This window comes from Panulirus ornatus, chromosome 73 (genome assembly GCF_036320965.1).
Source record: "Panulirus ornatus isolate Po-2019 chromosome 73, ASM3632096v1, whole genome shotgun sequence".
NCBI lineage: Eukaryota > Metazoa > Arthropoda > Malacostraca > Decapoda > Palinuridae > Panulirus > Panulirus ornatus.
This window is the reverse complement of record NC_092296.1, coordinates 4,528,027-4,555,469: the sequence shown is the minus strand read 5'-3', so window position 1 is coordinate 4,555,469 and position 27,443 is coordinate 4,528,027. Positions and strand designations below refer to the sequence as shown.

The window sequence follows — 27,443 nt, the reverse complement described above, 5'->3', positions numbered from 1 at the left end:
AGTTAGTTGTGGAACATTGGCCATTTTTAATGTATTTCTTGCATAGATTACTGTAGCTCTATGTGCCATTTTCCAAATTTGTTCTGATATTCACTCAGCAGACTACACTTAATTCATGTTAGAGCACAGGTTATTGTCCATGCTTTCAATTGCTAATTTTCCATTTTTGGGACTTCTACATTTGAGATGCTTTATGGATACATTCTTATGGTTGTGTCCTTTCATTTACTGTAAGAAAAAGAAAAGCTTTATTTTTCTTCTGGAGAGACTTAGGGACAAAGTGAATGTCAGTCCTGATCATTAATGGAGGCAGTAAGCCTTAAGATGGCAAAGGTGACAAGAATTTGCATCTTTTGAAGAAGGTATTCCTCCGAGAGTTAGTTTGTCATTAAGTCATGAGAGGAAAGATCATGAGAGGCAAGTGATTTGGGAGCAGCTGAGTGAGTGTGTTAGCAGCTTTGATGCACGAGACCGGGTTATAGTGATGGGTGATTTGAATGCAAAGGTGAGTAATGTGACAGTTGAGGGTATAATTGGTGTACATGGAGTGTTCAGTTCTGTAAATGGAAATGGTGAAGAGCTTGTAGATTTGTGTGCTAAAAAAGGACTGGTGATTGGGAATACCTGGTTTAAAAAGAGTATACGTCTGTCAGTAGAAGAGATGGCCAGAGAGCGTTATTGGATTATGTGTTAATTGATAGGCGTGGAAAAGAGAGACTTTTGGATGTTAATGTGTACAGAGGGACAGCTGGAGGGATGTCTGATCATTATCTTCTGGAGGCAAAGGTGAAGATTTGTAGAGGTTTTCAGAAATGAAGAGAGAATGTTGGGGTGAAGAGAGTGGTGAGAGTAAGTGAGCTTGGAAAGGAGACTTGTGTGAGGAAGTACCAGGAGAGATTGAGTGCAGAATGGAAAAAGGTGAGAACAAAAGACGTAAGGGGAGTGGGGAGGAATGGGATGTATTTAGGGAAGCAGTTATGGCTTGAACAAAAGAGGCTTATGGCACGAGAAAGGTGGGTGGTGGACAGACTAGAAAGGGTAGTGAGTGGTGGGATGAAGAAGTAAGATTGTTAATGAAAGAGAAGAGAGAGGCATTTGGACAATTTTTGCAGGGAAGTAGTGCAAGTGACTGGGGGATGTATAAAAGAAAAAGGCAAGAGGTCAAGAGAAAGGTGCAAGAGGTGAAAAAGAGGGCAAATGAGCGTTAGGGTTAGAGATTATCATTTGATTTTAGGGAGAAAAAAAAAGATGTTTTGGAAGGAGGTAAATCAAGTGTGAAAGACAAGAGAACAAATGGGAACATCGGTGAAGGGGGCTAATGGGGAGGAAATAACAAGTAGTGGTGGAATAAGAAGTAGATGGAGTGAGTATTTTGAAGGTTTGTTGAATGTATTTGATAGAGTGGAAGATATAGGGTGTTTTGGGCGAGTTGATGTGCAAAGTGAGAGGGTCAGGGAGAATGCTTTGGTAAACAGAGAAGAGGTAGTGAAAGCTTTGCAGAACATGAAAGCCGGCAAGGTGGTGGGTTTGGATGGTATTGCAGTGGAAGTTATAAAAAAAAAGGGGGGGGTGACGTGTGTTGTTGAGTGGCTGGTAAGGATATTCAGTGTATGTATGGTTCATGGTGAAGAGCCTGAGGATTGGTGGAATGTATGCATAGTGCCATTGTATAAAGGCAAAGTGGATAAAGGTGAGTGAACAAATTACAGAGTTATAAGTTTGTTGAGTATTCCTGGGAAATTATATGGGAGGGTATTGGTTGAGAGGGTAAAGGCATGTACAGAGCATCAGATAGGAGAAGAGCAGTGTGTTGTCAGAAGTGGTAGAGGATGTGTGGATTAGGTGTTTGTTTTGAAGAATGTATGTGAGAAATACTTAGAAAAAGAGATGGATTTGTACGTAGCATTTACTGATCTGGAGAAGGCATATGATAGAGTGGATAGAGATGCTTTGTGGAAGATATTAAGAGTATATGGTGTGGGAGGTAAGTTGCTCGAAGCAGTGAAAAGATTATATCAAGGATGTAAGGCATGTGTATGAGTAGGAAAAGAGGAAAGTGATTGATTCCCAATGAATGTCGGTTTGCGGCAGGGTTGCGTGATGTCTCCATGGTTGTTTAATTTGTTTATGGATGGGGTTGTTAGGGAGGTGAATGCTAGAGTTTAGGGGAGAGGGGCAAGTATGCAGTCTGTTGTGGATGAGAGGGCTTAGGAAGTGAGTCAGTTGTTGTTCGCTGATGATACAGCGTTGGTGGCTGATTTGTGTGAGAAACTGCAGAAGTTGGTGAATGAGTTTGGTAAAGTGTGTGAAAGAAGAAACTTGAGAGTAAATGCGAATAAGAGCAGGGTTATTAGGTTCAGTAGGGAGGTAAGTTTGAATGGAAAAAAACTGGAGGAAGTGAAGTGTTTTAGATATCTGGGAGTGGATTTAGTGGTGTTAGGAACCTTGGAAGCAGAAGTGAGTCACAGGGTGGGGGAGGGGATGAAGGTTCTGGGAGCATTGAAGAATGTGTGGAAGGCTAGAACGTTATCTTGGAGAGCAAAAATGGGTATGTACGAAGGAATAATGGTTCCATCAATGTTATATGGTTGCAAGGCATAGGCTATAGATAGGGTTATGCGGAGGGGGGTGGATGTGTTGGAAATGAAATGTTTAAGGACAATATGTGGTGTGAGGTGGTTTGACCAAGTATGTAATGAAAGGGTAAGAGAGATGTGTGGTAGTAAAAACAGTGTGGTAGAGGGAGCAGAAGAGGGTGTATTAAAATGGTTTGGTCACATGGAGAGAATGAGTGGGGAAAGATTGACAAAGAGGATATATGTGTCAGAGGTGGAGGGAACGAGAAGTGGGAGACCAAATTGGAGGTGGAAGGATGGAGTGAAAAAGATTTTGAGCGATCGGGGCCTGAACATACAGGAGGGTGAAAGGCATGCAAGAAATAGAGTGAATTGGAACAATTTGGTTTGCTGGGGTTGACGTGTTGTCAATGGATTGAACTAGGGAATGTAAAGCATATGGGAAAGTTTTGTGGGGCCTGGATGAGGAAAGGGAGCTGTGGTTTCAGTGCATTAGACATGACAGCTAGTAATTGAGTGTGAACGAATGTGGCCTTTGTTGTCCTTTCCTAGTGCTGCCTCACGCTTGCGCAGGGGGAGGGGGGTGCCATTTCATGTGTGGTCGGGTGGCGATGGGAATGGATGAAGGCAGTAAGTAGTGTGGTTGAGAGAGCAGAAGAGGGTGTTTTGAAATGGTTTGGTCACATGGAGAGAATGAGTGGGGAAAGATTGACCAAGAGGATTTATGTGTCAGAGGTAGAGGGAACGAGGAGAAGTGGGAGACCAAATTGAAGGTGGAAAGATGGAGTGAAAAAGATTTTGAGTGATCGGGGCCTGAACATGCAGGAGGGTGAAAGGCGTGCAAGGAATAGAGTGAATTGGAACGATGTGGTATACGGGGGTCGACGTGCTGTCAATGGATGGAACCAGGGCATGTGAAGCGTCTGGGGTAAACCATGCAAAGTGTGTGGGGCCTGGATGTGGAAAGGGAGCTGTGGTTTCGGTGCATTATTACATGACAGCTAGAGACTGAGTGTGAACGAATGGGGCCTTTGGTGTTTTTCATAGCACTACCTCGCACACATGAGGGGGAAGGGGGCTGTTATTCCATGTGTGGCGAGGTGGCGATGGGAACAAATAAAGGCAGACAGTATGAATTATGTACATGTGTATATATGTATATGTCTGTGTGTGTATATATATGTGTACATAGAGATGTATAGGTATGTATATTGTGCGTGTGTGGACACGTTTGTATATACATGTGTATGTGGGCGGGTTGGGCCATTCTTTCGTCTGTTTCCTTGCGCTACCTCGCTAACGCAGGAGACAGCGACAAAGCAAAATAAAAATAAAAAATAATATATATATATATATATATATATATATATTTATTTATTCATTTTGCTTTCTCGCTGTCTCCCGCGTTTGCGAGGTAGCGCAAGGAAACAGATGAAAGAAATGGCCCAACCCACCCCCATACACAATGTATACACACACACACGTCCACACACGCAAATATACATACCTATACATCTCAATGTACACATATATATACATACACAGACACATAAATATATACCCATGCACACAATTCACACTGTCTGCCCCCATTCACTCCCATCGCCACCTCGCCACACATGGAATACCATCCCCCTCCCCCCTCATGTGTGCGAGGTAGCACTAGGAAAAGACAACAAAGGCCCCATTCGTTCACACTCAGTCTCTAGCTGCCACGCAATAATGCCCGAAACCACAGCTCCCTTTCCACATCCAGGCCCCACACAACTTTCCAAGGTTTACCCCAGACGCTTCACATGCCCTGATTTAATCCACTTACAGCACGTCAACCCTGGTATACCACATCGATCCAATTCACAACAAAGGCCCCATTCGTTCACACTCAGTCTCTAGCTGCCACGCAATAATGCCCGAAACCACAGCTCCCTTTCCACATCCAGGCCCCACACAACTTTCCAAGGTTTACCCCAGACGCTTCACATGCCCTGATTTAATCCACTTACAGCACGTCAACCCTGGTATACCACATCGATCCTTTCACCCTCCTGCATGTTCAGGCCCCGATCACACAAAATCTTTTCACTCCATCTTTCCACCTCCAATTTGGTCTCCCACTTCTCCTCGTTCCCTCCACCTCCGACACATATATCCTCTTGGTCAATCTTTCCTCACTCATTCTCTCCATGTGCCCAAACCATTCCAAAACACCCTCTTCTGCTCTCTCAACCACGCTCTTTTTATTTCCACACATCTCTCTTACCCTTACATTACTTACTCGATCAAACCACCTCACACCACACATTTTCCTCAAACATCTCATTTCCAGCACATCCACCCTCCTGCGCACAACTCTATCCATAGCCCATGCCCCGCAACCATACAACATTGTTGGAACCTCTGTTCCTTCAAACATACCCACTTTTGCTTTCCGAGATAATGTTCTCGACTTCCACACATTCTTCAAGGCTCCCAGGATTTTCGCCCCCTCCCCCACCCTATGATTCACTTCTGCTTCCATGGTTCCATCCGCTGCCAGATCCACTCCCAGATATCTAAAACACTTTACTTCCTCCAGTTTTTCTCCATTCAAACTTACCTCCCAATTGACTTGACCCTCAACCCTACTGTACCTAATTACCTTGCTCTTATTCACATTTACTCTTAACTTTCTTCTTTCACACACTTTACCAAACTCAGTCACCAGCTTCTGCAGTTTCTCACATGAATCAGCCACCAGCACTGTATCATCAGCGAACAACAACTGAATATATATATATATATTTTTTTTTTTTTTAAACTATTCGCCATTTCCCGCGTTAGCGAGGTAGCGCTAAGAACAGAGGACTGGGCCTTTTTTGGAATATCCTCAACTGGCCCCCTCTGTTCCTTCTTTTGGAAAATTTAAAAAAAAAAAAACGAGAGGGGAGGATTTCCAGCCCCCCGCTCCCTCCCCTTTTAGTCGCCTTCTACGACACGCAGGGAATACGTGGGAAGTATTCTTAATCCCCTATCCCCAGGGATAGATATATATATATATATATATGTGTATTCATTTTGCTTTGTCGCTGTCTCCCACGTTAGCGAGGTAGCACAAGGAAACAGACGAAATAATGGCCCAACCCTCCCACATACACACGTTTTTACATACACGTCCACACACGCAAATATACATACCTATACATCTCACCGTATACATATATACGCATGTACTTAATTCATATTGTCTGCCTTTATTCATTCCCATTGCCACCCTGCCACACATGAAATAACAACCCCCTCCCCCACATGCGCACGAGGTAGTGCTAGGAAAAGACAACAAAGGCCACATTCGTTCACACTCAGTCTCTAGCTGTCATGTAATAATCCACTGAAACCACAGCTCCCTTTCCACATCCAGGCCCCACAGAACTTTCCATGGTTTAACACAGACGCTTCACATGCCCTGGCTCAGTCCATTGACAGCACATTGACCCTGGTATACCACATTGTTCCAATTCACTCTATTCCTTGCACACCTTTCACCCTTCTGCATGTTCAGGCCCCGATCACTCAAAATCTTTTTCACTCCATCTTTCCACCTCCAATTTGGTCTCCCACTTCTCGTTCCCTCCACCTCTGACACATGTATCTTTTTGGTCAATCTTTCCTCACTCATTCTCTCCATGTGACCAAACCATTTCAAAACCCTCTTCTGCTCTCTCAACCACACTTTTTATTACCACACATGTCTCTTGCCCTATCATTACTTACTCGATCAAACCACCTCACACCGCATTTTGTCTTCAAACATATCATTTCCAGCACATCCACCTTCCTCTGCACAACTCTATCTATAGCCCATGCCTCGCAACCATGTAACATTGTTGGAACCACTATTCCTTCAAACATACCCCTTTTTGCCTTCCGAGATAATGTTCTCGACTTCCACACATTCTTTAACACTCCCAGAACTTTCACCCTCTCCCCCACCCTATGATTCACTTCCACTTCCATGGTACCATCTGCTGCCAGATCCACTCCCAGATATCTAAAACACTTTACTTCCTCCAGTTTTTCTCCATTCAAACTTACCTCCCATTCTTGACTTCCACACATTCTTTAACACTCCCAGAACTTTCGCCCCCTCCCCCACCCTATGATTCACTTCTGCTTCCATGGTTCCATCCGCTGCCAAATCCACTCCCAGATATCTAAAACACTTCACTTCCTCCAGTTTTTCTCCTTTCAAACTTACCTCTCAATCGACTTGTCCCCTACCCCTACTGTATCTAATAACCTTGCTCTTATTCACATTTACTCTCAGCTTTCTTCTTTCACACATTTTACCAAACTCAGTCACCAGCTTCTGCAGTTTCTCACCCGAATCTGCCACCAGTGCTTTATCATCAGTGAACAACAACTGACTCACTTCCCATGCTCTCTCATCCACAACAGACTGCATACTTGCCCCTCTTTCCAAAACTCGTGCATTCACCTCCCTAACAACCCCATCCATAAACAAATTAAACAACCATGGAGACATCACACACCCCTGCCGCAAACCTTCATTCACTGAGAACCAATCACTTTCCTCTCTTCCTACACGTACACATGCCTTACATCCTCAATAAAAACTTTTCACTGCTTCTAACAACCTGCCCCCCACACCATATATTTTTAATACCTTCCACAGAGCATCTCTATCAACTCTATCATATGCCTTCTCCAGATCCATAAATGCCACATACAAACCCATTTGCTTTTCTAAGTATTTCTCGCATATATTCTTCAAAGTAAACACCTGATCCACACATCCTCTACCACTTCTGAAACCACACTGCTCTTCCCCAATCTGATGCTCTATACATGCCTTCACCCTCTCAATCAATACCCTCCCATACAATTTCCCAGGAATACTCAACAAACTTATACCTCTGTAATTTGAGCACTCACTCTTATCCCCTTTGCCTTTGTACAATGGCACTATACAAGCATTCTGCCAATCCTCAGGCACCTCACCATGAGTCATACATACTTTAAATAACCTTACCAACCAGTCAGCAATACAGTCACCCCTTTTTTAATAAATTCCACTGCAATACCATCCAAACTCGCCACCTTGCCGGCTTTCATCTTCCACAAAGCTTTTACTACCTCTTTTCTGTTTACCAAATCATTCTCCCTAACCCTCTCACTTTGCACACCACCTCGACCAAAACACTCTATATCTGCCACTCTATCATCAAACACATTCAACAAACCTTCAAAATACTCACTCCATCTCCTTCTCACATCACCACTAATTGTTATCACCTCCCCATTAGCCCCCTTCACTGAAGTTCCCATTTGTTCCCTTGTCTTACGCAATTTATTTACCTCCTTTCAAAACATCTTTTTATTCTCCCTAGAATCTAATGATACTCTCTCACCCTAACTCTCATTTGCCCTCTTTTTCGCCTCTTGCACCTTTCTCGTGACCTCCTGCCTCTTTCTTTTATACATCTCTCTTACATCTCTCTTTTATACATCTCTCTTATTTTCCTCCAAAAGTCATCCAAATGCCTCTCTCTTCTCTTTCACTTATAATCTTACTTCTTCATCCCACCACTCACTACCCTTTCTAATCTGCCCACCTCCCACGCTTCTCATGCCACAAGCATCTTTTGCACAAGCCATCACTGCTTCCCTAAGTACATCCCATTTCTCCCCCACTCCCCTTACCTCCTTTATTCTCACCTTTTTCCATTCTATACTCAGTCTCTCCTGGTACTTCCTCACACAAGTCTCCTTCCCAAGCTCACTTTCTCTCACCACTCTCTTCACCCCACCATTCTCTCTTTTTTCTGAAAACCTATACAAATCTTCACCTTCGCCTCCACAAGATAATGATCAGACATACCTCCAGTTGCCTTTCTCAGCACATTAACATCCAAAAGTCTCTCTTTCACGTGCCTATCAATGAACACGTAATCCAATAACGCTCTCTGGCCATATCTCCTACTTACATACGTATACATATGTATATCTCTTTTTAAACCAGGTATTCCCAATCACCAGTCCTTTTTCCGCACATAAATCTACAAGCTCTTCACCATTTCCATTTACAACACTGAACACCCCATGTACACCAATTATTCCCCCAACTGCCACATTACTCACCGTTGTATTCAAATCACCCATCACTGTAACCCGGTCTCGTGCATCAAAACTACTAACACACTCACTCAGCTGCTCCCAAAACACTTGCCTCTCATGATCTTTCTTCTCATGCCCAGGTGCATATGCACCAATAATCACCCATCTCTCTCCATCCACTTCCAGTTTTACCCATATCAATCTAGAATTTACTTTCTTACACTCTATCACGTACTCCCACCACTCCTGTTTCAGGAGTGGTGCTACTCCTTCCCTTGCTCTTGTCCTCTCACTAACCCCTGACTTTACTCCCAAGACATTCCCAAATCACTCTTCCCCTTTACCCTTGAGCTTCGTTTTACTCAGAGCCAAAACATCCAGGTTCCTTTCCTCAAACATACTACCTATCTCTCCTTTTTCTCATCTTGGTTACATCCACACACATTTAGACACCCCAATCTGAGCCTTCAAGGAGGATGAGCACTCCCCTCGTGAGTCCTTCTGTTTCCCCTTTTAGAAAGTTAAAATACGAGGAGGGGAGGGTTTCCAGCCCCCCGCTCCCGTCCCCTTTAGTTGCCTTCTGCGACATGTGAGGAATGCGTGGGAAGTATTCTTTCTCCTCTATGAGTCAATGGGGAAAATTAAACACGATAAGTTCCCAAGTGCACTCTTGTAATAATTACATCATCAGGGGAGACACAAGAGAGAAATATAAGTCAATTGATATACATCGAAGAGACGAAGCTAGGACGCCATTTGATAAACATGTGGGAGACCAAACTGGAGGTGGAAAGATGGAGTGAAAAAGATTGAGTGATCGGGGCCTGAACATGCAGGAGGGTGAAAGGCGTGCAAGGAAAAGAACGAATTGGAATGATGTGGTATACCGGGGTCGATGTGCTGTTAATGGATTGAACCAGTGCGTGTGAAGCATCTGGGGTAAACCCTGGAAAGTTCTCTGGGGCCTGGATGTAGAAAGGGAGCTGTGGTTTCAGTGCATTATACATGACAGCTAAAGACTGAGTGTGAACGAATGTGGCCTTTGTCATGTTTTCCCAGCGCTACCTCGCGCACATGCGGGGGTAGAGGGTTGTTATTTCATGTGTGGTGGGGTGTTGATGGGAATGAATAAGGGCACACAGTATGAATTATATACATGTGTATATATGTTTATGTCTGTGTATATATATGTATACATTGAGATGTATAGGTATGTATATGTGCGTGTGTGGACGTGTATGTATATACATGTGTATGTGGGTGGGTTGGGCCATTCTTTCGTCTGTTTCCTTCCGCTACCTCGCTAACGTGGGAGACAGCGACAAAGTATAATAAATAAATAAACCACCCCCATACACAATGTATACACACACACACGTCCACACACGCAAATATACATACCTATACATCTCAATGTACACATATATATACATACACAGACACATAAATATATACCCATGCACACAATTCACACTGTCTGCCCCATTCACTCCCATCGCCACCTCGCCACACATGGAATACCATCCCCCTCCCCCCTCATGTGTGCAAGGTAGCACTAGGAAAAGACAACAAAGGCCCCATTCGTTCACACTCAGTCTCTAGCTGCCACGCAATAATGCCCGAAACCACAGCTCCCTTTCCACATCCAGGCCCCACACAACTTTCCAAGGTTTACCCCAGACGCTTCACATGCCCTGATTTAATCCACTTACAGCACGTCAACCCTGGTATACCACATCGATCCAATTCACAACAAAGGCCCCATTCGTTCACACTCAGTCTCTAGCTGCCACGCAATAATGCCCGAAACCACAGCTCCCTTTCCACATCCAGGCCCCACACAACTTTCCAAGGTTTACCCCAGACGCTTCACATGCCCTGATTTAATCCACTTACAGCACGTCAACCCTGGTATACCACATCGATCCTTTCACCCTCCTGCATGTTCAGGCCCCGATCACACAAAATCTTTTCACTCCATCTTTCCACCTCCAATTTGGTCTCCCACTTCTCCTCGTTCCCTCCACCTCCGACACATATATCCTCTTGGTCAATCTTTCCTCACTCATTCTCTCCATGTGCCCAAACCATTCCAAAACACCCTCTTCTGCTCTCTCAACCACGCTCTTTTTATTTCCACACATCTCTCTTACCCTTACATTACTTACTCGATCAAACCACCTCACACCACACATTTTCCTCAAACATCTCATTTCCAGCACATCCACCCTCCTGCGCACAACTCTATCCATAGCCCATGCCCCGCAACCATACAACATTGTTGGAACCTCTGTTCCTTCAAACATACCCACTTTTGCTTTCCGAGATAATGTTCTCGACTTCCACACATTCTTCAAGGCTCCCAGGATTTTCGCCCCCTCCCCCACCCTATGATTCACTTCTGCTTCCATGGTTCCATCCGCTGCCAGATCCACTCCCAGATATCTAAAACACTTTACTTCCTCCAGTTTTTCTCCATTCAAACTTACCTCCCAATTGACTTGACCCTCAACCCTACTGTACCTAATTACCTTGCTCTTATTCACATTTACTCTTAACTTTCTTCTTTCACACACTTTACCAACTCAGTCACCAGCTTCTGCAGTTTCTCACATGAATCAGCCACCAGCACTGTATCATCAGCGAACAACAACTGAATATATATATATATATTTTTTTTTTTTTTAAACTATTCGCCATTTCCCGCGTTAGCGAGGTAGCGCTAAGAACAGAGGACTGGGCCTTTTTTGGAATATCCTCAACTGGCCCCCTCTGTTCCTTCTTTTGGAAAATTTAAAAAAAAAAAAACGAGAGGGGAGGATTTCCAGCCCCCCGCTCCCTCCCCTTTTAGTCGCCTTCTACGACACGCAGGGAATACGTGGGAAGTATTCTTAATCCCCTATCCCCAGGGATATATATATATATATATATATATGTGTATTCATTTTGCTTTGTCGCTGTCTCCCACGTTAGCGAGGTAGCACAAGGAAACAGACGAAATAATGGCCCAACCCTCCCACATACACACGTTTTTACATACACGTCCACACACGCAAATATACATACCTATACATCTCACCGTATACATATATACGCATGTACTTAATTCATATTGTCTGCCTTTATTCATTCCCATTGCCACCCTGCCACACATGAAATAACAACCCCCTCCCCCACATGCGCACGAGGTAGTGCTAGGAAAAGACAACAAAGGCCACATTCGTTCACACTCAGTCTCTAGCTGTCATGTAATAATCCACCGAAACCACAGCTCCCTTTCCACATCCAGGCCCCACAGAACTTTCCATGGTTTAACACAGACGCTTCACATGCCCTGGCTCAGTCCATTGACAGCACATTGACCCTGGTATACCACATTGTTCCAATTCACTCTATTCCTTGCACACCTTTCACCCTTCTGCATGTTCAGGCCCCGATCACTCAAAATCTTTTTCACTCCATCTTTCCACCTCCAATTTGGTCTCCCACTTCTCGTTCCCTCCACCTCTGACACATGTATCTTTTTGGTCAATCTTTCCTCACTCATTCTCTCCATGTGACCAAACCATTTCAAAACCCTCTTCTGCTCTCTCAACCACACTTTTTATTACCACACATGTCTCTTGCCCTATCATTACTTACTCGATCAAACCACCTCACACCGCATTTTGTCTTCAAACATATCATTTCCAGCACATCCACCTTCCTCTGCACAACTCTATCTATAGCCCATGCCTCGCAACCATGTAACATTGTTGGAACCACTATTCCTTCAAACATACCCCTTTTTGCCTTCCGAGATAATGTTCTCGACTTCCACACATTCTTTAACACTCCCAGAACTTTCACCCTCTCCCCCACCCTATGATTCACTTCCACTTCCATGGTACCATCTGCTGCCAGATCCACTCCCAGATATCTAAAACACTTCACTTCCTCCAGTTTTTCTCCATTCAAACTTACCTCCCATTCTTGACTTCCACACATTCTTTAACACTCCCAGAACTTTCGCCCCCTCCCCCACCCTATGATTCACTTCTGCTTCCATGGTTCCATCCGCTGCCAAATCCACTCCCAGATATCTAAAACACTTCACTTCCTCCAGTTTTTCTCCTTTCAAACTTACCTCTCAATTGACTTGTCCCCTAACCCTACTGTATCTAATAACCTTGCTCTTATTCACATTTACTCTCAGCTTTCTTCTTTCACACATTTTACCAAACTCAGTCACCAGCTTCTGCAGTTTCTCACCCGAATCTGCCACCAGTGCTTTATCATCAGTGAACAACAACTGACTCACTTCCCATGCTCTCTCATCCACAACAGACTGCATACTTGCCCCTCTTTCCAAAACTCGTGCATTCACCTCCCTAACAACCCCATCCATAAACAAATTAAACAACCATGGAGACATCACACACCCCTGCCGCAAACCTTCATTCACTGAGAACCAATCACTTTCCTCTCTTCCTACACGTACACATGCCTTACATCCTCAATAAAAACTTTTCACTGCTTCTAACAACCTGCCCCCCACACCATATATTTTTAATACCTTCCACAGAGCATCTCTATCAACTCTATCATATGCCTTCTCCAGATCCATAAATGCCACATACAAACCCATTTGCTTTTCTAAGTATTTCTCGCATATATTCTTCAAAGTAAACACCTGATCCACACATCCTCTACCACTTCTGAAACCACACTGCTCTTCCCCAATCTGATGCTCTATACATGCCTTCACCCTCTCAATCAATACCCTCCCATACAATTTCCCAGGAATACTCAACAAACTTATACCTCTGTAATTTGAGCACTCACTCTTATCCCCTTTGCCTTTGTACAATGGCACTATACAAGCATTCTGCCAATCCTCAGGCACCTCACCATGAGTCATACATACTTTAAATAACCTTACCAACCAGTCAGCAATACAGTCACCCCTTTTTTAATAAATTCCACTGCAATACCATCCAAACTCGCCACCTTGCCGGCTTTCATCTTCCACAAAGCTTTTACTACCTCTTTTCTGTTTACCAAATCATTCTCCCTAACCCTCTCACTTTGCACACCACCTCGACCAAAACACTCTATATCTGCCACTCTATCATCAAACACATTCAACAAACCTTCAAAATACTCACTCCATCTCCTTCTCACATCACCACTAATTGTTATCACCTCCCCATTAGCCCCCTTCACTGAAGTTCCCATTTGTTCCCTTGTCTTACGCAATTTATTTACCTCCTTTCAAAACATCTTTTTATTCTCCCTAGAATCTAATGATACTCTCTCACCCTAACTCTCATTTGCCCTCTTTTTCGCCTCTTGCACCTTTCTCGTGACCTCCTGCCTCTTTCTTTTATACATCTCTCTTACATCTCTCTTTTATACATCTCTCTTATTTTCCTCCAAAAGTCATCCAAATGCCTCTCTCTTCTCTTTCACTTATAATCTTACTTCTTCATCCCACCACTCACTACCCTTTCTAATCTGCCCACCTCCCACGCTTCTCATGCCACAAGCATCTTTTGCACAAGCCATCACTGCTTCCCTAAGTACATCCCATTTCTCCCCCACTCCCCTTACCTCCTTTATTCTCACCTTTTTCCATTCTATACTCAGTCTCTCCTGGTACTTCCTCACACAAGTCTCCTTCCCAAGCTCACTTTCTCTCACCACTCTCTTCACCCCACCATTCTCTCTTTTTTCTGAAAACCTATACAAATCTTCACCTTCGCCTCCACAAGATAATGATCAGACATACCTCCAGTTGCCTTTCTCAGCACATTAACATCCAAAAGTCTCTCTTTCACGTGCCTATCAATGAACACGTAATCCAATAACGCTCTCTGGCCATATCTCCTACTTACATACGTATACATATGTATATCTCTTTTTAAACCAGGTATTCCCAATCACCAGTCCTTTTTCCGCACATAAATCTACAAGCTCTTCACCATTTCCATTTACAACACTGAACACCCCATGTACACCAATTATTCCCCCAACTGCCACATTACTCACCGTTGTATTCAAATCACCCATCACTGTAACCCGGTCTCGTGCATCAAAACTACTAACACACTCACTCAGCTGCTCCCAAAACACTTGCCTCTCATGATCTTTCTTCTCATGCCCAGGTGCATATGCACCAATAATCACCCATCTCTCTCCATCCACTTCCAGTTTTACCCATATCAATCTAGAATTTACTTTCTTACACTCTATCACGTACTCCCACCACTCCTGTTTCAGGAGTGGTGCTACTCCTTCCCTTGCTCTTGTCCTCTCACTAACCCCTGACTTTACTCCCAAGACATTCCCAAATCACTCTTCCCCTTTACCCTTGAGCTTCGTTTTACTCAGAGCCAAAACATCCAGGTTCCTTTCCTCAAACATACTACCTATCTCTCCTTTTTCTCATCTTGGTTACATCCACACACATTTAGACACCCCAATCTGAGCCTTCAAGGAGGATGAGCACTCCCCTCGTGAGTCCTTCTGTTTCCCCTTTTAGAAAGTTAAAATACGAGGAGGGGAGGGTTTCCAGCCCCCCGCTCCCGTCCCCTTTAGTTGCCTTCTGCGACATGTGAGGAATGCGTGGGAAGTATTCTTTCTCCTCTATGAGTCAATGGGGAAAATTAAACACGATAAGTTCCCAAGTGCACTCTTGTAATAATTACATCATCAGGGGAGACACAAGAGAGAAATATAAGTCAATTGATATACATCGAAGAGACGAAGCTAGGACGCCATTTGATAAACATGTGGGAGACCAAACTGGAGGTGGAAAGATGGAGTGAAAAAGATTGAGTGATCGGGGCCTGAACATGCAGGAGGGTGAAAGGCGTGCAAGGAAAAGAACGAATTGGAATGATGTGGTATACCGGGGTCGATGTGCTGTTAATGGATTGAACCAGTGCGTGTGAAGCATCTGGGGTAAACCCTGGAAAGTTCTCTGGGGCCTGGATGTAGAAAGGGAGCTGTGGTTTCAGTGCATTATACATGACAGCTAAAGACTGAGTGTGAACGAATGTGGCCTTTGTCATGTTTTCCCAGCGCTACCTCGCGCACATGCGGGGGTAGAGGGTTGTTATTTCATGTGTGGTGGGGTGTTGATGGGAATGAATAAGGGCACACAGTATGAATTATATACATGTGTATATATGTTTATGTCTGTGTATATATATGTATACATTGAGATGTATAGGTATGTATATGTGCGTGTGTGGACGTGTATGTATATACATGTGTATGTGGGTGGGTTGGGCCATTCTTTCGTCTGTTTCCTTCCGCTACCTCGCTAACGTGGGAGACAGCGACAAAGTATAATAAATAAATAAGATATTTGTCAATATGTTCTTTAAAATGATGGCTTACTCTGTTTTTAATTTGTGTTAGATTTTTGGAAGTCAAGAAATGTGAAGATTTCCATAGATGCTTTGGAGCTGTTTTTCTTGTTTTACTTGAATTACAAACTTTTTTCCAGATAATGTATATTTCTGATGGTTTCATAAGTTCAGAACTCTTGGTTTAGGGACAGGATACATACTGACATCTCAGACAACATGACTCTCATGATGGAATTAGGTTTTTCATTGATTAGCTTTTATATAATACATTTAAAGTGTGTGATTGGTGATTGTATAGAAGTTGAAGTGCTTGGGGTTTCACTGAAGATCAGTACCCATCACAGTTTCTAGGTTTTGAAAGTTGCTGGATTTGAGATATTAGAATGTATTGGAAATATCTTTTAGTTCCTCAGGCCAAAGTCTGCATAGGGAGATTGATATTTATAAGTAATATTTAGAGCTACAATAGAGTGAACCAGAGACAGTGCATTTTAAGTACTTTGCAACTATATGTCAGTAAGAAGCTAAGTACAAAAGTAATAGAACGGTGCTGTTGATAGATGGTGCTCAGTTGTCAAAAGTTCATTAACTTTTCAGTTATAGGGTAGTAATTACACTGTTTCTCTTGTTAGATTTGGCATTGCATTACATGATTACTGTATGGCTGTCGTGATGTACCGCATGTTTGTTTCTCAACACTAAAAAATACTTTGGAACTCTTTACCTCTTCCTGTCTTTCGTAACAGCTATGACCTGACCCTTTTTAAAAGATGGGCTTTTCATTTCCTCCAAATTCAAATTATATCTTTTTTCTCTAACACCTTTCATTTTCCAATTAAGGTCTCAATTTTATGAACTGTCAGTTGAATGATATTACTGTAAGTTTGAGTTTTATTAGATTATTAGTATACTTGTTTTAATGATTCATGCTTTATTTATATATGTATAAAGATTTTTCTCAGTAGATCTGGTGGTGGTATGAGTACATTTAAGTAAATTTCAATTTTGAATGAAAAGCTTAACCCATTGCAAGTACTTACTTCATCTTCCTGTATCTTACCAAAATTTGTGATAAATCTCCATCCAGAGTTTATATGAAAAGGGCTGTGATGATGGGTACCTCCCTCGTATCCCTAAGTCAGTGGAAATATTGTACTCTTTGTCAACGGGCTATCTGTTCCACACAGCAGTAATGGAGAAGCAATACATGAAACCCTCTTATTGGCGTTTCCTCAAAAGCTTAACATGGAACAGGTCAGTTACTTCATATCTTTTTTTATTTGTTAAATTCTACATGCAATCATGCTTTTTACCTTAACTCAGGAAAGTAGAAGGGAGGCTGTTTTCTTATTTTCAGCATTGGTCCTGGTGGTACAGGAGAAAAAGGTCATTATTTTAGAAACATGTTTAATTATATGGGATGGGGCATTACATGAGGTATGAGTAAGGTGGCATAATGATACACTGCTAAAACATGGTGAAACAAAATAGAAATCATGTCAGATGTTGTATGCAGTCAATGCTGAATTGTTAGCTGAATCAGAAGGTATGTTGGACTGAAGGGTAGGATGCTATGTTTATGTGTTGGGGAGGATAATTAAAGTAAATGCAAGTAAACAAAAGAATTATTTGCTGCCTCTACCCCTTCTTCTTTTCTGCCTTTTCTTATTTGTTTCTCATTATCATCCTGCCTTGCCAATATAATCGTGCACTGTTTCTACTGGAGATGTACTAAGTCCTGCAGCTTTCAAAGTTTTTCTTTACTTTTTCATGTGCTTTAAACACTTTCATACATCTAATTTCACATCTTAGGTAACTGATACATGGTCTCTTTCTGCACATCTGCAATCAGTAGCATGTAATGGCCATTTTTCATTCATCTTGACTTACTATACCCTACCACATGGAACATGCATGAAGATAACCAGACTGTGCAGAATGGAGTACACAGCTCGTTTTTCAATTTAGGCCCTGATAACTTTACTAGATTCAGAAATCCATATGAATGAACTTAAATCTTCATATAAGGAATTGGTTTCCTAATTTATGTGGTGTGAAAATGGTTCTTTGTGTAGTGAGTTTCCATATTGTGAAGGATGTGTGTATATATGCTGTACTTACTTTCCTGATCCAAGATCCCTTCTATGGGACTCCCTCAGAATTCAGGAAACCACCTATGTCTACAAGCAAGACTACAGGTCAAGAAGTGTCGTGATGTATGTTTGTGTAAGGTAAATGCAAGACAACTTGAGGAGGAAGTGTTCAGTTTCTTCAGAATGGAAGTTACATCTTGGTTATGAGGGGTCTTGTGATGTACTGAACTGGTGTATGTGTTCTTTGAGAGATGTTGAATTGTAGTTTTAGATGAGTGTAAATCTGGTTGAGTGCAGTGGTTTTCAAAACTGAGTTGTAAGGGTGGTTGTTTAGTGCCTTTTGAGTCATCATAGTTTGTTTTTGTGTTTTTGTCTTGCACTGTTGTGTTTGTTGTGAGATGGGGGATCGGTATGTATCAGTTGTTGAAGAGTAAACCATGTGTAAATTTTTTCTATTTCAACAAGGGATTTGGTAGTGGCTAATGTAGACGTTTGGGAAGTGCCAAGCATATTGAAGTGAGATTGTATTGGAAGTATTTTTATTTTATTGTTCAGACTTGAATGTTTCTCATTGTCAGGCACCCAGTGATTGTTGTGAGTGCCCTGTTTGTGTGGTATGCAGCTATTTTATATTTGCCTGTGATACAATGGATGATCAGGCAGTTGAGGTGTAGTTTGGTATGGACAAATGAATTGTTTTACTGTTTTAAATGTTACTGTAATAATCATATCAGTATAGACAATTCAGTTGTGAATGATATTTGGATTTACAGTTTTTTGTGAAAGGTGATAAAAAGAAATCCAAATTAGAGTAAACTTACATATGGCGTATGTGCTTAGGTATAACATCCATTTTCATATTTTTTAGCATATTTCTCCTTCCTCAAGCATGACATAAATGTTTACTTTCAGGTTGAGCATGTATAACCGTCATCTGTTGGATTGTTATGGCTTAAACAGCAGTCAAGACTTTCATAACTATTGGCCTGATTATGATCTTGATCAAATTGGCGATGCCGTGAAGCAAATGTTACCACAACATATTGCAGAGACAAGTCTTTAATGCAACTTTATAATTACTGGATGCAAGGAAATGGTGCTATGTTACTTACATATCTTATATAAAGGGTTAAGACTGTTACCAATATGAAGGTTTAACATGACGTTGTTAAAAACCTTAAATTGCTGTAAGTCATTTGTATTGATGCTTCTCAGAATTTTTAGGTTGTGCAGTATTTTGATAATCACTCCTGAAGTTTGCACATAAATTGGCAGTAAGGCTAAAGACAAACATAAATTCTCATGTAAATGACTAATATTGCATATTTTTAATCACATATGGATTTAAAGGGAGATTGACCCAGAGCCTTCAAACATCACCTGTACGTATCCTCAACCCATGCCAAGTGTGTTAAACATGGACCTTGATGAATATTCTTTTTACTTTTTCACTCTGTACATTAGGTTAATTCCTCTAACAAATCAACATCTTTATTCACATTGGTTTGGACATATGGAGAGAATGAGTGAGGAAAGATTGACAAAGAGGATATATGTGTCAGAGGTGGAAGGAACAAGGAGAAGCGGGAGACCAAATTGGAGTTGGAAGGATGGAGTGAAAAAGATTTTGAGCAATCAGGGCCTGAACATACAGGAGGGTGAGAGGCATGCAAGGAATAGAGTGAATTGGAATGATGTGGTATACTGAGGTCAACTTGCTGTCAGTGCCTGAACCAGGGCACTTGAAACATCTGGAGTAAACCATGGAAAAGTCTGTGGGGCCTAGATGTAGATAGGGAGCTGCATTTCAGTGCATTACACATGGCAGCAAGAGACTGAGTGTGAACAAATGTGGCCTTTTTTTGTCAGTTTTCCTGGCGCTACCTCAACGAAGCAGGGTGTAGCGATGCAGTTGCTTGTGGGGCGGGGTAATGCCAGGAATGGATGAAGACAAGCAAGTATGAATATGTACATGTGTATATATACCTTTTTTTCATACTATTCGCCATTTCCCGCATTAGCGTGGTAGTGTTAAGAACAGAGGACTGAGCCTTTGAGGGAATATCCTCACTTGGTCCACTTCTCTGTTCCTTCTTTAAGAAAGTTAAAAACGAGAGGGGAGGATTTCCAGCCCCGGCTCCATCCCCTTTTAGTTGCCTTCTGCGACACACAGGGAATATGTGGGAAGTATTCTTTCTCCCCTATCCCCAGGGATAACATGTGTATATATGTATATGTATTCCTATGAGTCCACGGGGAATATGAAACACGATAAGTTCCCAAGTGCACTTTCGTGTAATAATCAAATCATCAGGGGAGACATGAGAGAGATATAAGTCAGTTGATTTACAACGAAGAGACGTAGCTACGATGCCATTTGGTAAACATGCAGTTCTTTACCAAATGGCGTCTTAGCTTCATCTCTTCGTTGTATTTCAACTGACTGTTATATTTCTTGCTTGTGTCTCCCCTGATGATGTGATTATTACACGAAACTGCACTTGGGAACTTATCGTGTTTCATTTCCCGGGGACTCATAGGAATATAATTGATCACGCACAAAATTGTGATCCTTTCCAATATGTATATGTTTGTGTTTATGTTGATATGTTTATGTATGTATATATGCATGTATAGGCATTTATGTATATATGTGTATGTGAGTGGATGGGCCATTCTTTGTTTGTTTCCTGGCACTACCTCGCTGATGCAGGAAAGAGCGATCGAGTATAACAATAAATAGATATATATATACACATACATACATATATTTTTTATTTTACTAATTTGCTTTGTCGCTGTCTCCCACGTTATCGAGGTAGCACAAGGACACAGATGAAAGAATGGCCCAACCCACCCACATACACATGTATATACATACACGTCCACACACGCAAATATACGTACCTATACCTCTCAATGTGTACGTGTAGGAAGAGAGGAAAGTGATTGGTTCTCAGTGAATGTAGGTATGCTGCAGGGGTGTGTGATGTCTCCATGGTTGTTAAATTTGTTTATGGATGGGGTTGTTAGGGAGGTAAATGCACGAGTTTTGGAAAGAGGGGCAAGTATGCAATCTGTTGTGGATGAAAGAGCTTGGGAAGTGAGTCAGTTGTTGTTCGCTGATGATACAGCACTGGTGGCTGATTCATGTGAGAAACTGCAGAAGCTGGTGACTGAGTTTGGTAAAGTGTGTGAAAGAAGAAAGCTGAGAGTAAATGTGAATAAGAGCAAGGTTATTAGGTACAGTAGGTTGAGGGACAAGTCAACTGGGAGGTAAGTTTGAATGGAGAAAAACTGGAGGAAGTGAAGTGTTTTAGATATCTGGGAGTGGATTTGGCAGCAGATGGATCCTTGGAAGCAGAATTGAATCATAGGGTGGGGGAGGGGGCGAAAGTTCTGGGAGCGTTGAAAAATGTGTGGAAAAATGTGTGGAAGTCGAGAACATTATCTCGGAAGGCAAAAATGGGTATGTTTGAAGGAATAGTGGTTCCAACAATGTTATATGGTTGCGAGGCGTGGGCTATGGATAAAGTTGTGCGGAGGAGGGTGGATGTGCTGAAAATGAGATGTTTGAGGACAATGTGGTGTGAGGTAGTTTGATCGAGTAAGTAATAATAGGGTAAGAGAGATGTGTGGTAATAAAAAGAGTGTGATTAAAAGAGCAGAAGAGGGTGTTTTGAAATGGTTTGGTCACATGGAGAGAATGAGTGAGGAAAGATTGATCAAGAGAATATATGTGTCAGAAGTGGAGGGAATGAGGAGAAGTGGGAGACCAAATTGGAGGTGGAAAGATGGAGTGAAAAAGTTTTTGAGTGGTCGGGGCACATGAGGGGGGAGGGGGTTGTTATTTCATGTGTGGCGGGGTGGCGAGGAGAATGAATAAAGGCAGACAGTATGAATTATGTACATGTGTATATATGTATATGTCTATGTGTGTATATATATATGTATACGTTGAGATGAATAGGTATGTATATGTGCATGTGTGGATGTGTATGTATATACATGTGTATGTGGGTGGGTTGGGCCATTCTTTCGTCTGTTTCCTTGCGCTACCTCTAACGCAGGAGACAGCGACAAAGCAAAATAAATAAAAATAACATCTCAACGTATACATATATACACACACACAGACATATACATATATACACATGTACATAATTCATACTGTCTGCTTTTATTCATTCCCATTGCCACCCCGCCACACATGAAAAAACAACCCCCTCCCCCCGCATGTGTGCTAGGAAAAGACAACAAAGGCCACATTCATTCACACTCAGTCTCTAGCTGTCATGTAATAATGCACCGAAACCACAGCTCCCTTTTCACATCTAGGCCCCACAGAACTTTCCATGGTTTACCCTAGATGCTTCACATGCCCTGGTTCAATCCATTGACAGCATGTCGATCCCGGTATACCACATTGTTCCAGTTCACTCTATTCCTTGCACGCCTTTCACCCTCTTGCATGTTCAGGCCCCAATCACTCAAAATCTTTTTCACTCCATCTTTCCACCTCCAATTTGGTCTTTCACTTCTCCTCGTTCTCTCCACCTCTGACACATATATCCTCTTGGTCAATCTTTCCTCGCTCATTCTCTTCGTGTGACCAAACCATTTCAAAACACCCTCTTCTCTCTCAACCACACTCCTTTTTTATTAACACACATCTCTCTTACCCTATTATTACTAACTCGATCAAACCATCTCACACCACATATCGTCCTCAAACATCTCATTTCCAGCACATCCACCCTCCTCCGCACAACTCTGTCCATAGCCCACGCCTCACAACCATATAACATTGTTGGAACCACTATCCTTCAAACATACCCATTTTTGCTTTCCGAGATAACGTTCTCGACTTCCACACATTCTTTAACGCTCCCAGAACTTTTGCCCCGTCCCCCATCCTATGATTGACTTCCTCTTCCATGGTTCCATCTGCTGCCAAATCCACTCCCAGATATCTAAAACACTTCACTTCCTCCAGTTTTTCTCCATTCAAACTTAACTCCCAATTGACTTGTCCCTCAACCCTACTGTACCTAATAACCCTGCTCTTATTCACATTTACTCTTAGCTTTCTTCTTTCACACACTTTACCAAACTCAGTCACCAGCTTCTGCAGTTTCTCACATGAATCAGCCACCAGTGCTGTATCATCAGTGAACAACTGACTCACTTTCCAAGCTCTCTCATCCACAACAGACTGCACACTTGCCCCTCTTTCCAAAACTCTTGCATTCACTTCCCTAACAACCCCATCCATAAACAAATTAAACAACCATAGAGACATCACACACACCTGCCACAAACCTACATTCACTGAGAACCAATCACTTTCCTCTCTTCCTACATGTACACATGCCTTACATCCTCAATAAAAACTTTTCACTGCTTCTAACAACTTGCCTCCCACACCATATATTCTTAATACCTTCCACAGAGCATCTCTATCAACTATCATATGCCTTCTCCAGATCCATAAATGCTACATACAAATACATGTATTTATATATATATTCATTTTTTCCTAGCGCTACCTCATGCACATGTGGTGGAAGGGGGTTGTTATTTCATGTGTGGCGGGGTGGCGATGGGTATGAATAAAGGTAGACAGTATGAATTATGTACATGTGTATATATGTATATGTCTGTGTCTGTATATATATGTATACATTGATATGTATAGGTATGTATATTTGCGTGCGTGGATGTGTATGTATATACATGTGTATGTGGATGGGTTGGGCCATTCTTTCGTCTGTTTCCTTGCATTACCTTGCTAATGCGGGAGACAGCAACAAAGCAAAATAATAAAAAATAATAAATATATTCATTTATTATACTTGATCGCTACTTCTCGCGTCAGCAAACAGATGAAGAACAGCCCATCCCCTCATGTGCACATATACATAAATACCCATACATGCACATATACATACATATACATATACTCAGATATATACATATATACACATGTAAATGTTCACACTAGCTTGCCTTCATCTATTCCTGTCATTACCCCACCCCACAGGAAACAGCATTGCTACCCCTTGTCCAAACTATTTGGGTTCACCCTTTTAAGAGATAACTTTAGAGAAAGTACTTATTTATGAGTACTTAAAATAGGATTTTGCCAAAAGGCAGGGCTAGCACAGTGTTCACTGCAGGAAAGTCTAGGGTTACAAAGAACGAGTCTTTTGAGTTATATGTTGTTATGTGTGAGATGGAGAGATTCTGTATTTTTGGACTGAATTCCTGCAGCTCACATTTTGGGAAGCAGAGAGAAAAGACACCTATGTAAGATAAAGGAGTGAAATGTGATAGCTGGGTTGCGGCACAGCCATTATTAACTCTCCCAGTGCTTAGGTGGTTAGTACCGGTAGTAAACCTCCCAGGTCAGTGGGTGCTTGCTACCTACCAGAGAGAGAGAGGCAATTCTGCTCTGCTTGCATATGGTTTCTGTCCTCTCAAACATGTATTCCCTCATTTGGTATTTCTTTATGTATACTCTTGTTTATTAAGTGATAAGCGAAAATATAAAGCATTTTTCCACCACTGGAGTGTTGAAACGTTTGCATCCTATGATGAATATGATTACTCATGTCATGTTTGAGGGAAGTTGGCAATCATGAAAATCTGCTTATTTTTATTTTACAAGTATTGAAAAATATATTCAATGCTGTTTTTGAGCATTAGTTAGCGTTAACATAATTTTTGGAATTTCAAACACAGAGATGCGTAATTATTCTGAGATAAATTTAGTATTTGTTCATTGCTGTTACTAAACCAACATCAGCTTTACATCATTCATCCACCAGAAGTGTTGTGCTATGGACCTATATTAACAACTTTGCAAACTACTTAATGAAAGGCAAATAAGTTTATTACAATTAAAGTTTGCTGAATTATATATTTAAGTAATGCCATTAATAAAATATACACCTAAAAAAAATAACTAAAATGTGTGGGCATAAATGAGCATGCAATAGTTTTTTATACATCTTAGTAAGAAAGCAAAGTAACAGATGTTGGTAACAATTTTTTAACATAGCTCCTATCTTACTGTTCTCATGAGATGCTATTAGTCCATAGTCAGGTCCCTTCTCTAGATAAATATATTTCTACATGTGATTTTACCTCCATGAGTATTGATATGAGTGAACTAGATTTCACACTAGCATTCACCATAACAGAGAGAGAGAGGCAAGTATGAAAGTGGTGGAGTATAAGAAAAAAACTGTATAAGAACTGTATAAGAAAAAACAGTTCCTTTATACAGTTTTCCTTAGTCATTGTTCTGTGAAGTTTTAATACCATTATAATGCTCAACAGGAAATTATTTCCAACATTGATCTCTCTGATTTTCTCATAAATGAACTTCACAGTACATGAGATATACTTGATGACAATAGTTGGTGTAAATGAATAAGTATAGTGTTAATGTGATGTAAGTTCAGTTAATGTCTTTGAATAAAAATATTTTTGTATTTCACTCTTTTAAGTCAATGAATGAAAATATTTTTGTATTTCCTTGAGATCAGCACTTCCAGCAGTTACTGCCAGTAGAGCAGATGCTTTCTATAATTGTCATGTACATAGGCAGGTATTATGAAACGATTTCACTCATATTTCATCAGCATTATTAAAATCCAAGATTTGTACAGGTACAACATTAAAAATGTGGACATCAGACTTCCAGAAATTTCAGAAATTGGGAAATTTTGGTCAAGATCACATATTGTTTTTTAATTTCATGCATTGTTTTCATTGTTGTTAATCAGTTTACAAGTATTGGTACATTATACATATACCTCTCATGAAAAAATTTACATCAGTGGTCTGACATGTTAGTGTTATCGCCTAGGACACTTACTTGATACACAGCAGTTTTATATATTTTTTTGAATACATTTAGATATTCAGAAAAAAAAGTGGAAATGCCCACTTCCTATGTATTTCAGATTTTTTGATGTTGTTCCTTTATCGATGATCATTCATGTACTTCAGAATCCAAGTGTAGTAGATATATATTAGAAAAATTTCAATTTTTTTTTTCATACAGATTTGCCCTTCTCTGCATTAGCAAAAATTTAGTATAAAGTAAAATTCTTTTTCATTTCAGTTTGAAGAGCACAAAATTCATTTACAGACTTTAGTGCTCTTTTATACAGACGGGTTTTATACTAATTGTACAGTGGTGTTTGGTAAAAAAAAAATGAAGTGCTGAACAACTTGTTAATTCATCAGTTTCTAGACAGTGTGTTTTTTAAAGGGATATGTGTTCATGCGAGAGGATTTGCTTGCAAAATGTGTATGGTATTCCACAAATGTTCTTGAATGTCAAAATAATCTTGTACGCAAGTGTTCTTAAAATTGGAACTAAATGTTAAATGGGATGCCATACGAGAAGACCTCTCTCCAGGATGCTATTCTCATCGTACATGACCATGTTCTCAGTAATAATGGAAAATATCACTTTAACACCTATGATGTCTGACTTGGTTCATTCAAAAAAAAAAAAAAATGTTTGTTGTAAAGAGAACAGGATCCTGTATGTTCAGAAACACATTTTTCTGCATTTAGACTGTGAGCATAGTACTAAGGGTTACTAGCTTCCTGTCCAACCCTAGATGGTTTGAATCGTGGATTCCTGTATGATTCCAAATGTTAATTTTGAATAAATATTGAATAACAGAGTACATGTTGATGCTTTGATGCTTATACTATCCTTATTTATTCTGTAGTTAACGCAGTTTAACAGTATAATATACGCATAACACCATTAGCCAAAGGTGCCCCACCTTACATATTTCACTTGTAATGGGCCTCAGTCCTTCAAGCATTATTACACTTGCAGGAGCTCCAAAGAAGGGACTTGTACGGCAGGAAGGTAAAAGTAAGATAGGTGTATGCATTATATTCATAATTACCACTAGACCCATATAAAAAGGATCCTGCAGCCTTAAGGCCTGTCTACACAAGCAGGCCTGATCGGCGAGCTTGCCCGTTAACGGGCATATTTGACGGGCAAACGATCAAATTGCCCGAAAGCCCGCCGAGCGAAATCACTGAGCTGGTGCCCGGGTAGCTGGAGTTTCTATCCTGCCAGATGCAAGATAATATCGTGAACCCACAGCAGGCCTTCATCCCACATCCCACGGCATAGTAGCACAGTGAACATTTAACGATGGCAGCCCAGGATAACTCTAGTGAGCCACCAACAATTTTTTGGTCTAAAGCACTTACTAGTACTTTGATTGACCTTTATCGTAAGAATCCATGTTTATGGA

General features: G+C 41.3%; 1 protein-coding gene across 4 annotated transcripts in view; it reads left to right on the top strand.

Moving 5' to 3' along the window:
* The window catches only part of LOC139748287 (transmembrane protein 135-like), a 63,223-nt gene extending 36,371 nt beyond the window's left edge, over positions 1-26,852 (top strand). For all 4 annotated transcript variants that reach the window (XM_071661271.1, XM_071661273.1, XM_071661274.1 and 1 more), the window contains 2 exons: positions 17,136-17,302; positions 19,054-26,852. In XM_071661271.1, the coding sequence (XP_071517372.1) occupies positions 17,136-17,302; positions 19,054-19,204 (318 nt within the window). In that variant the 3' untranslated portion in view covers positions 19,205-26,852. The remainder of the gene's footprint in view (positions 1-17,135; positions 17,303-19,053) is intronic.
* The last annotated feature ends 591 nt before the right edge of the window (positions 26,853-27,443 follow it).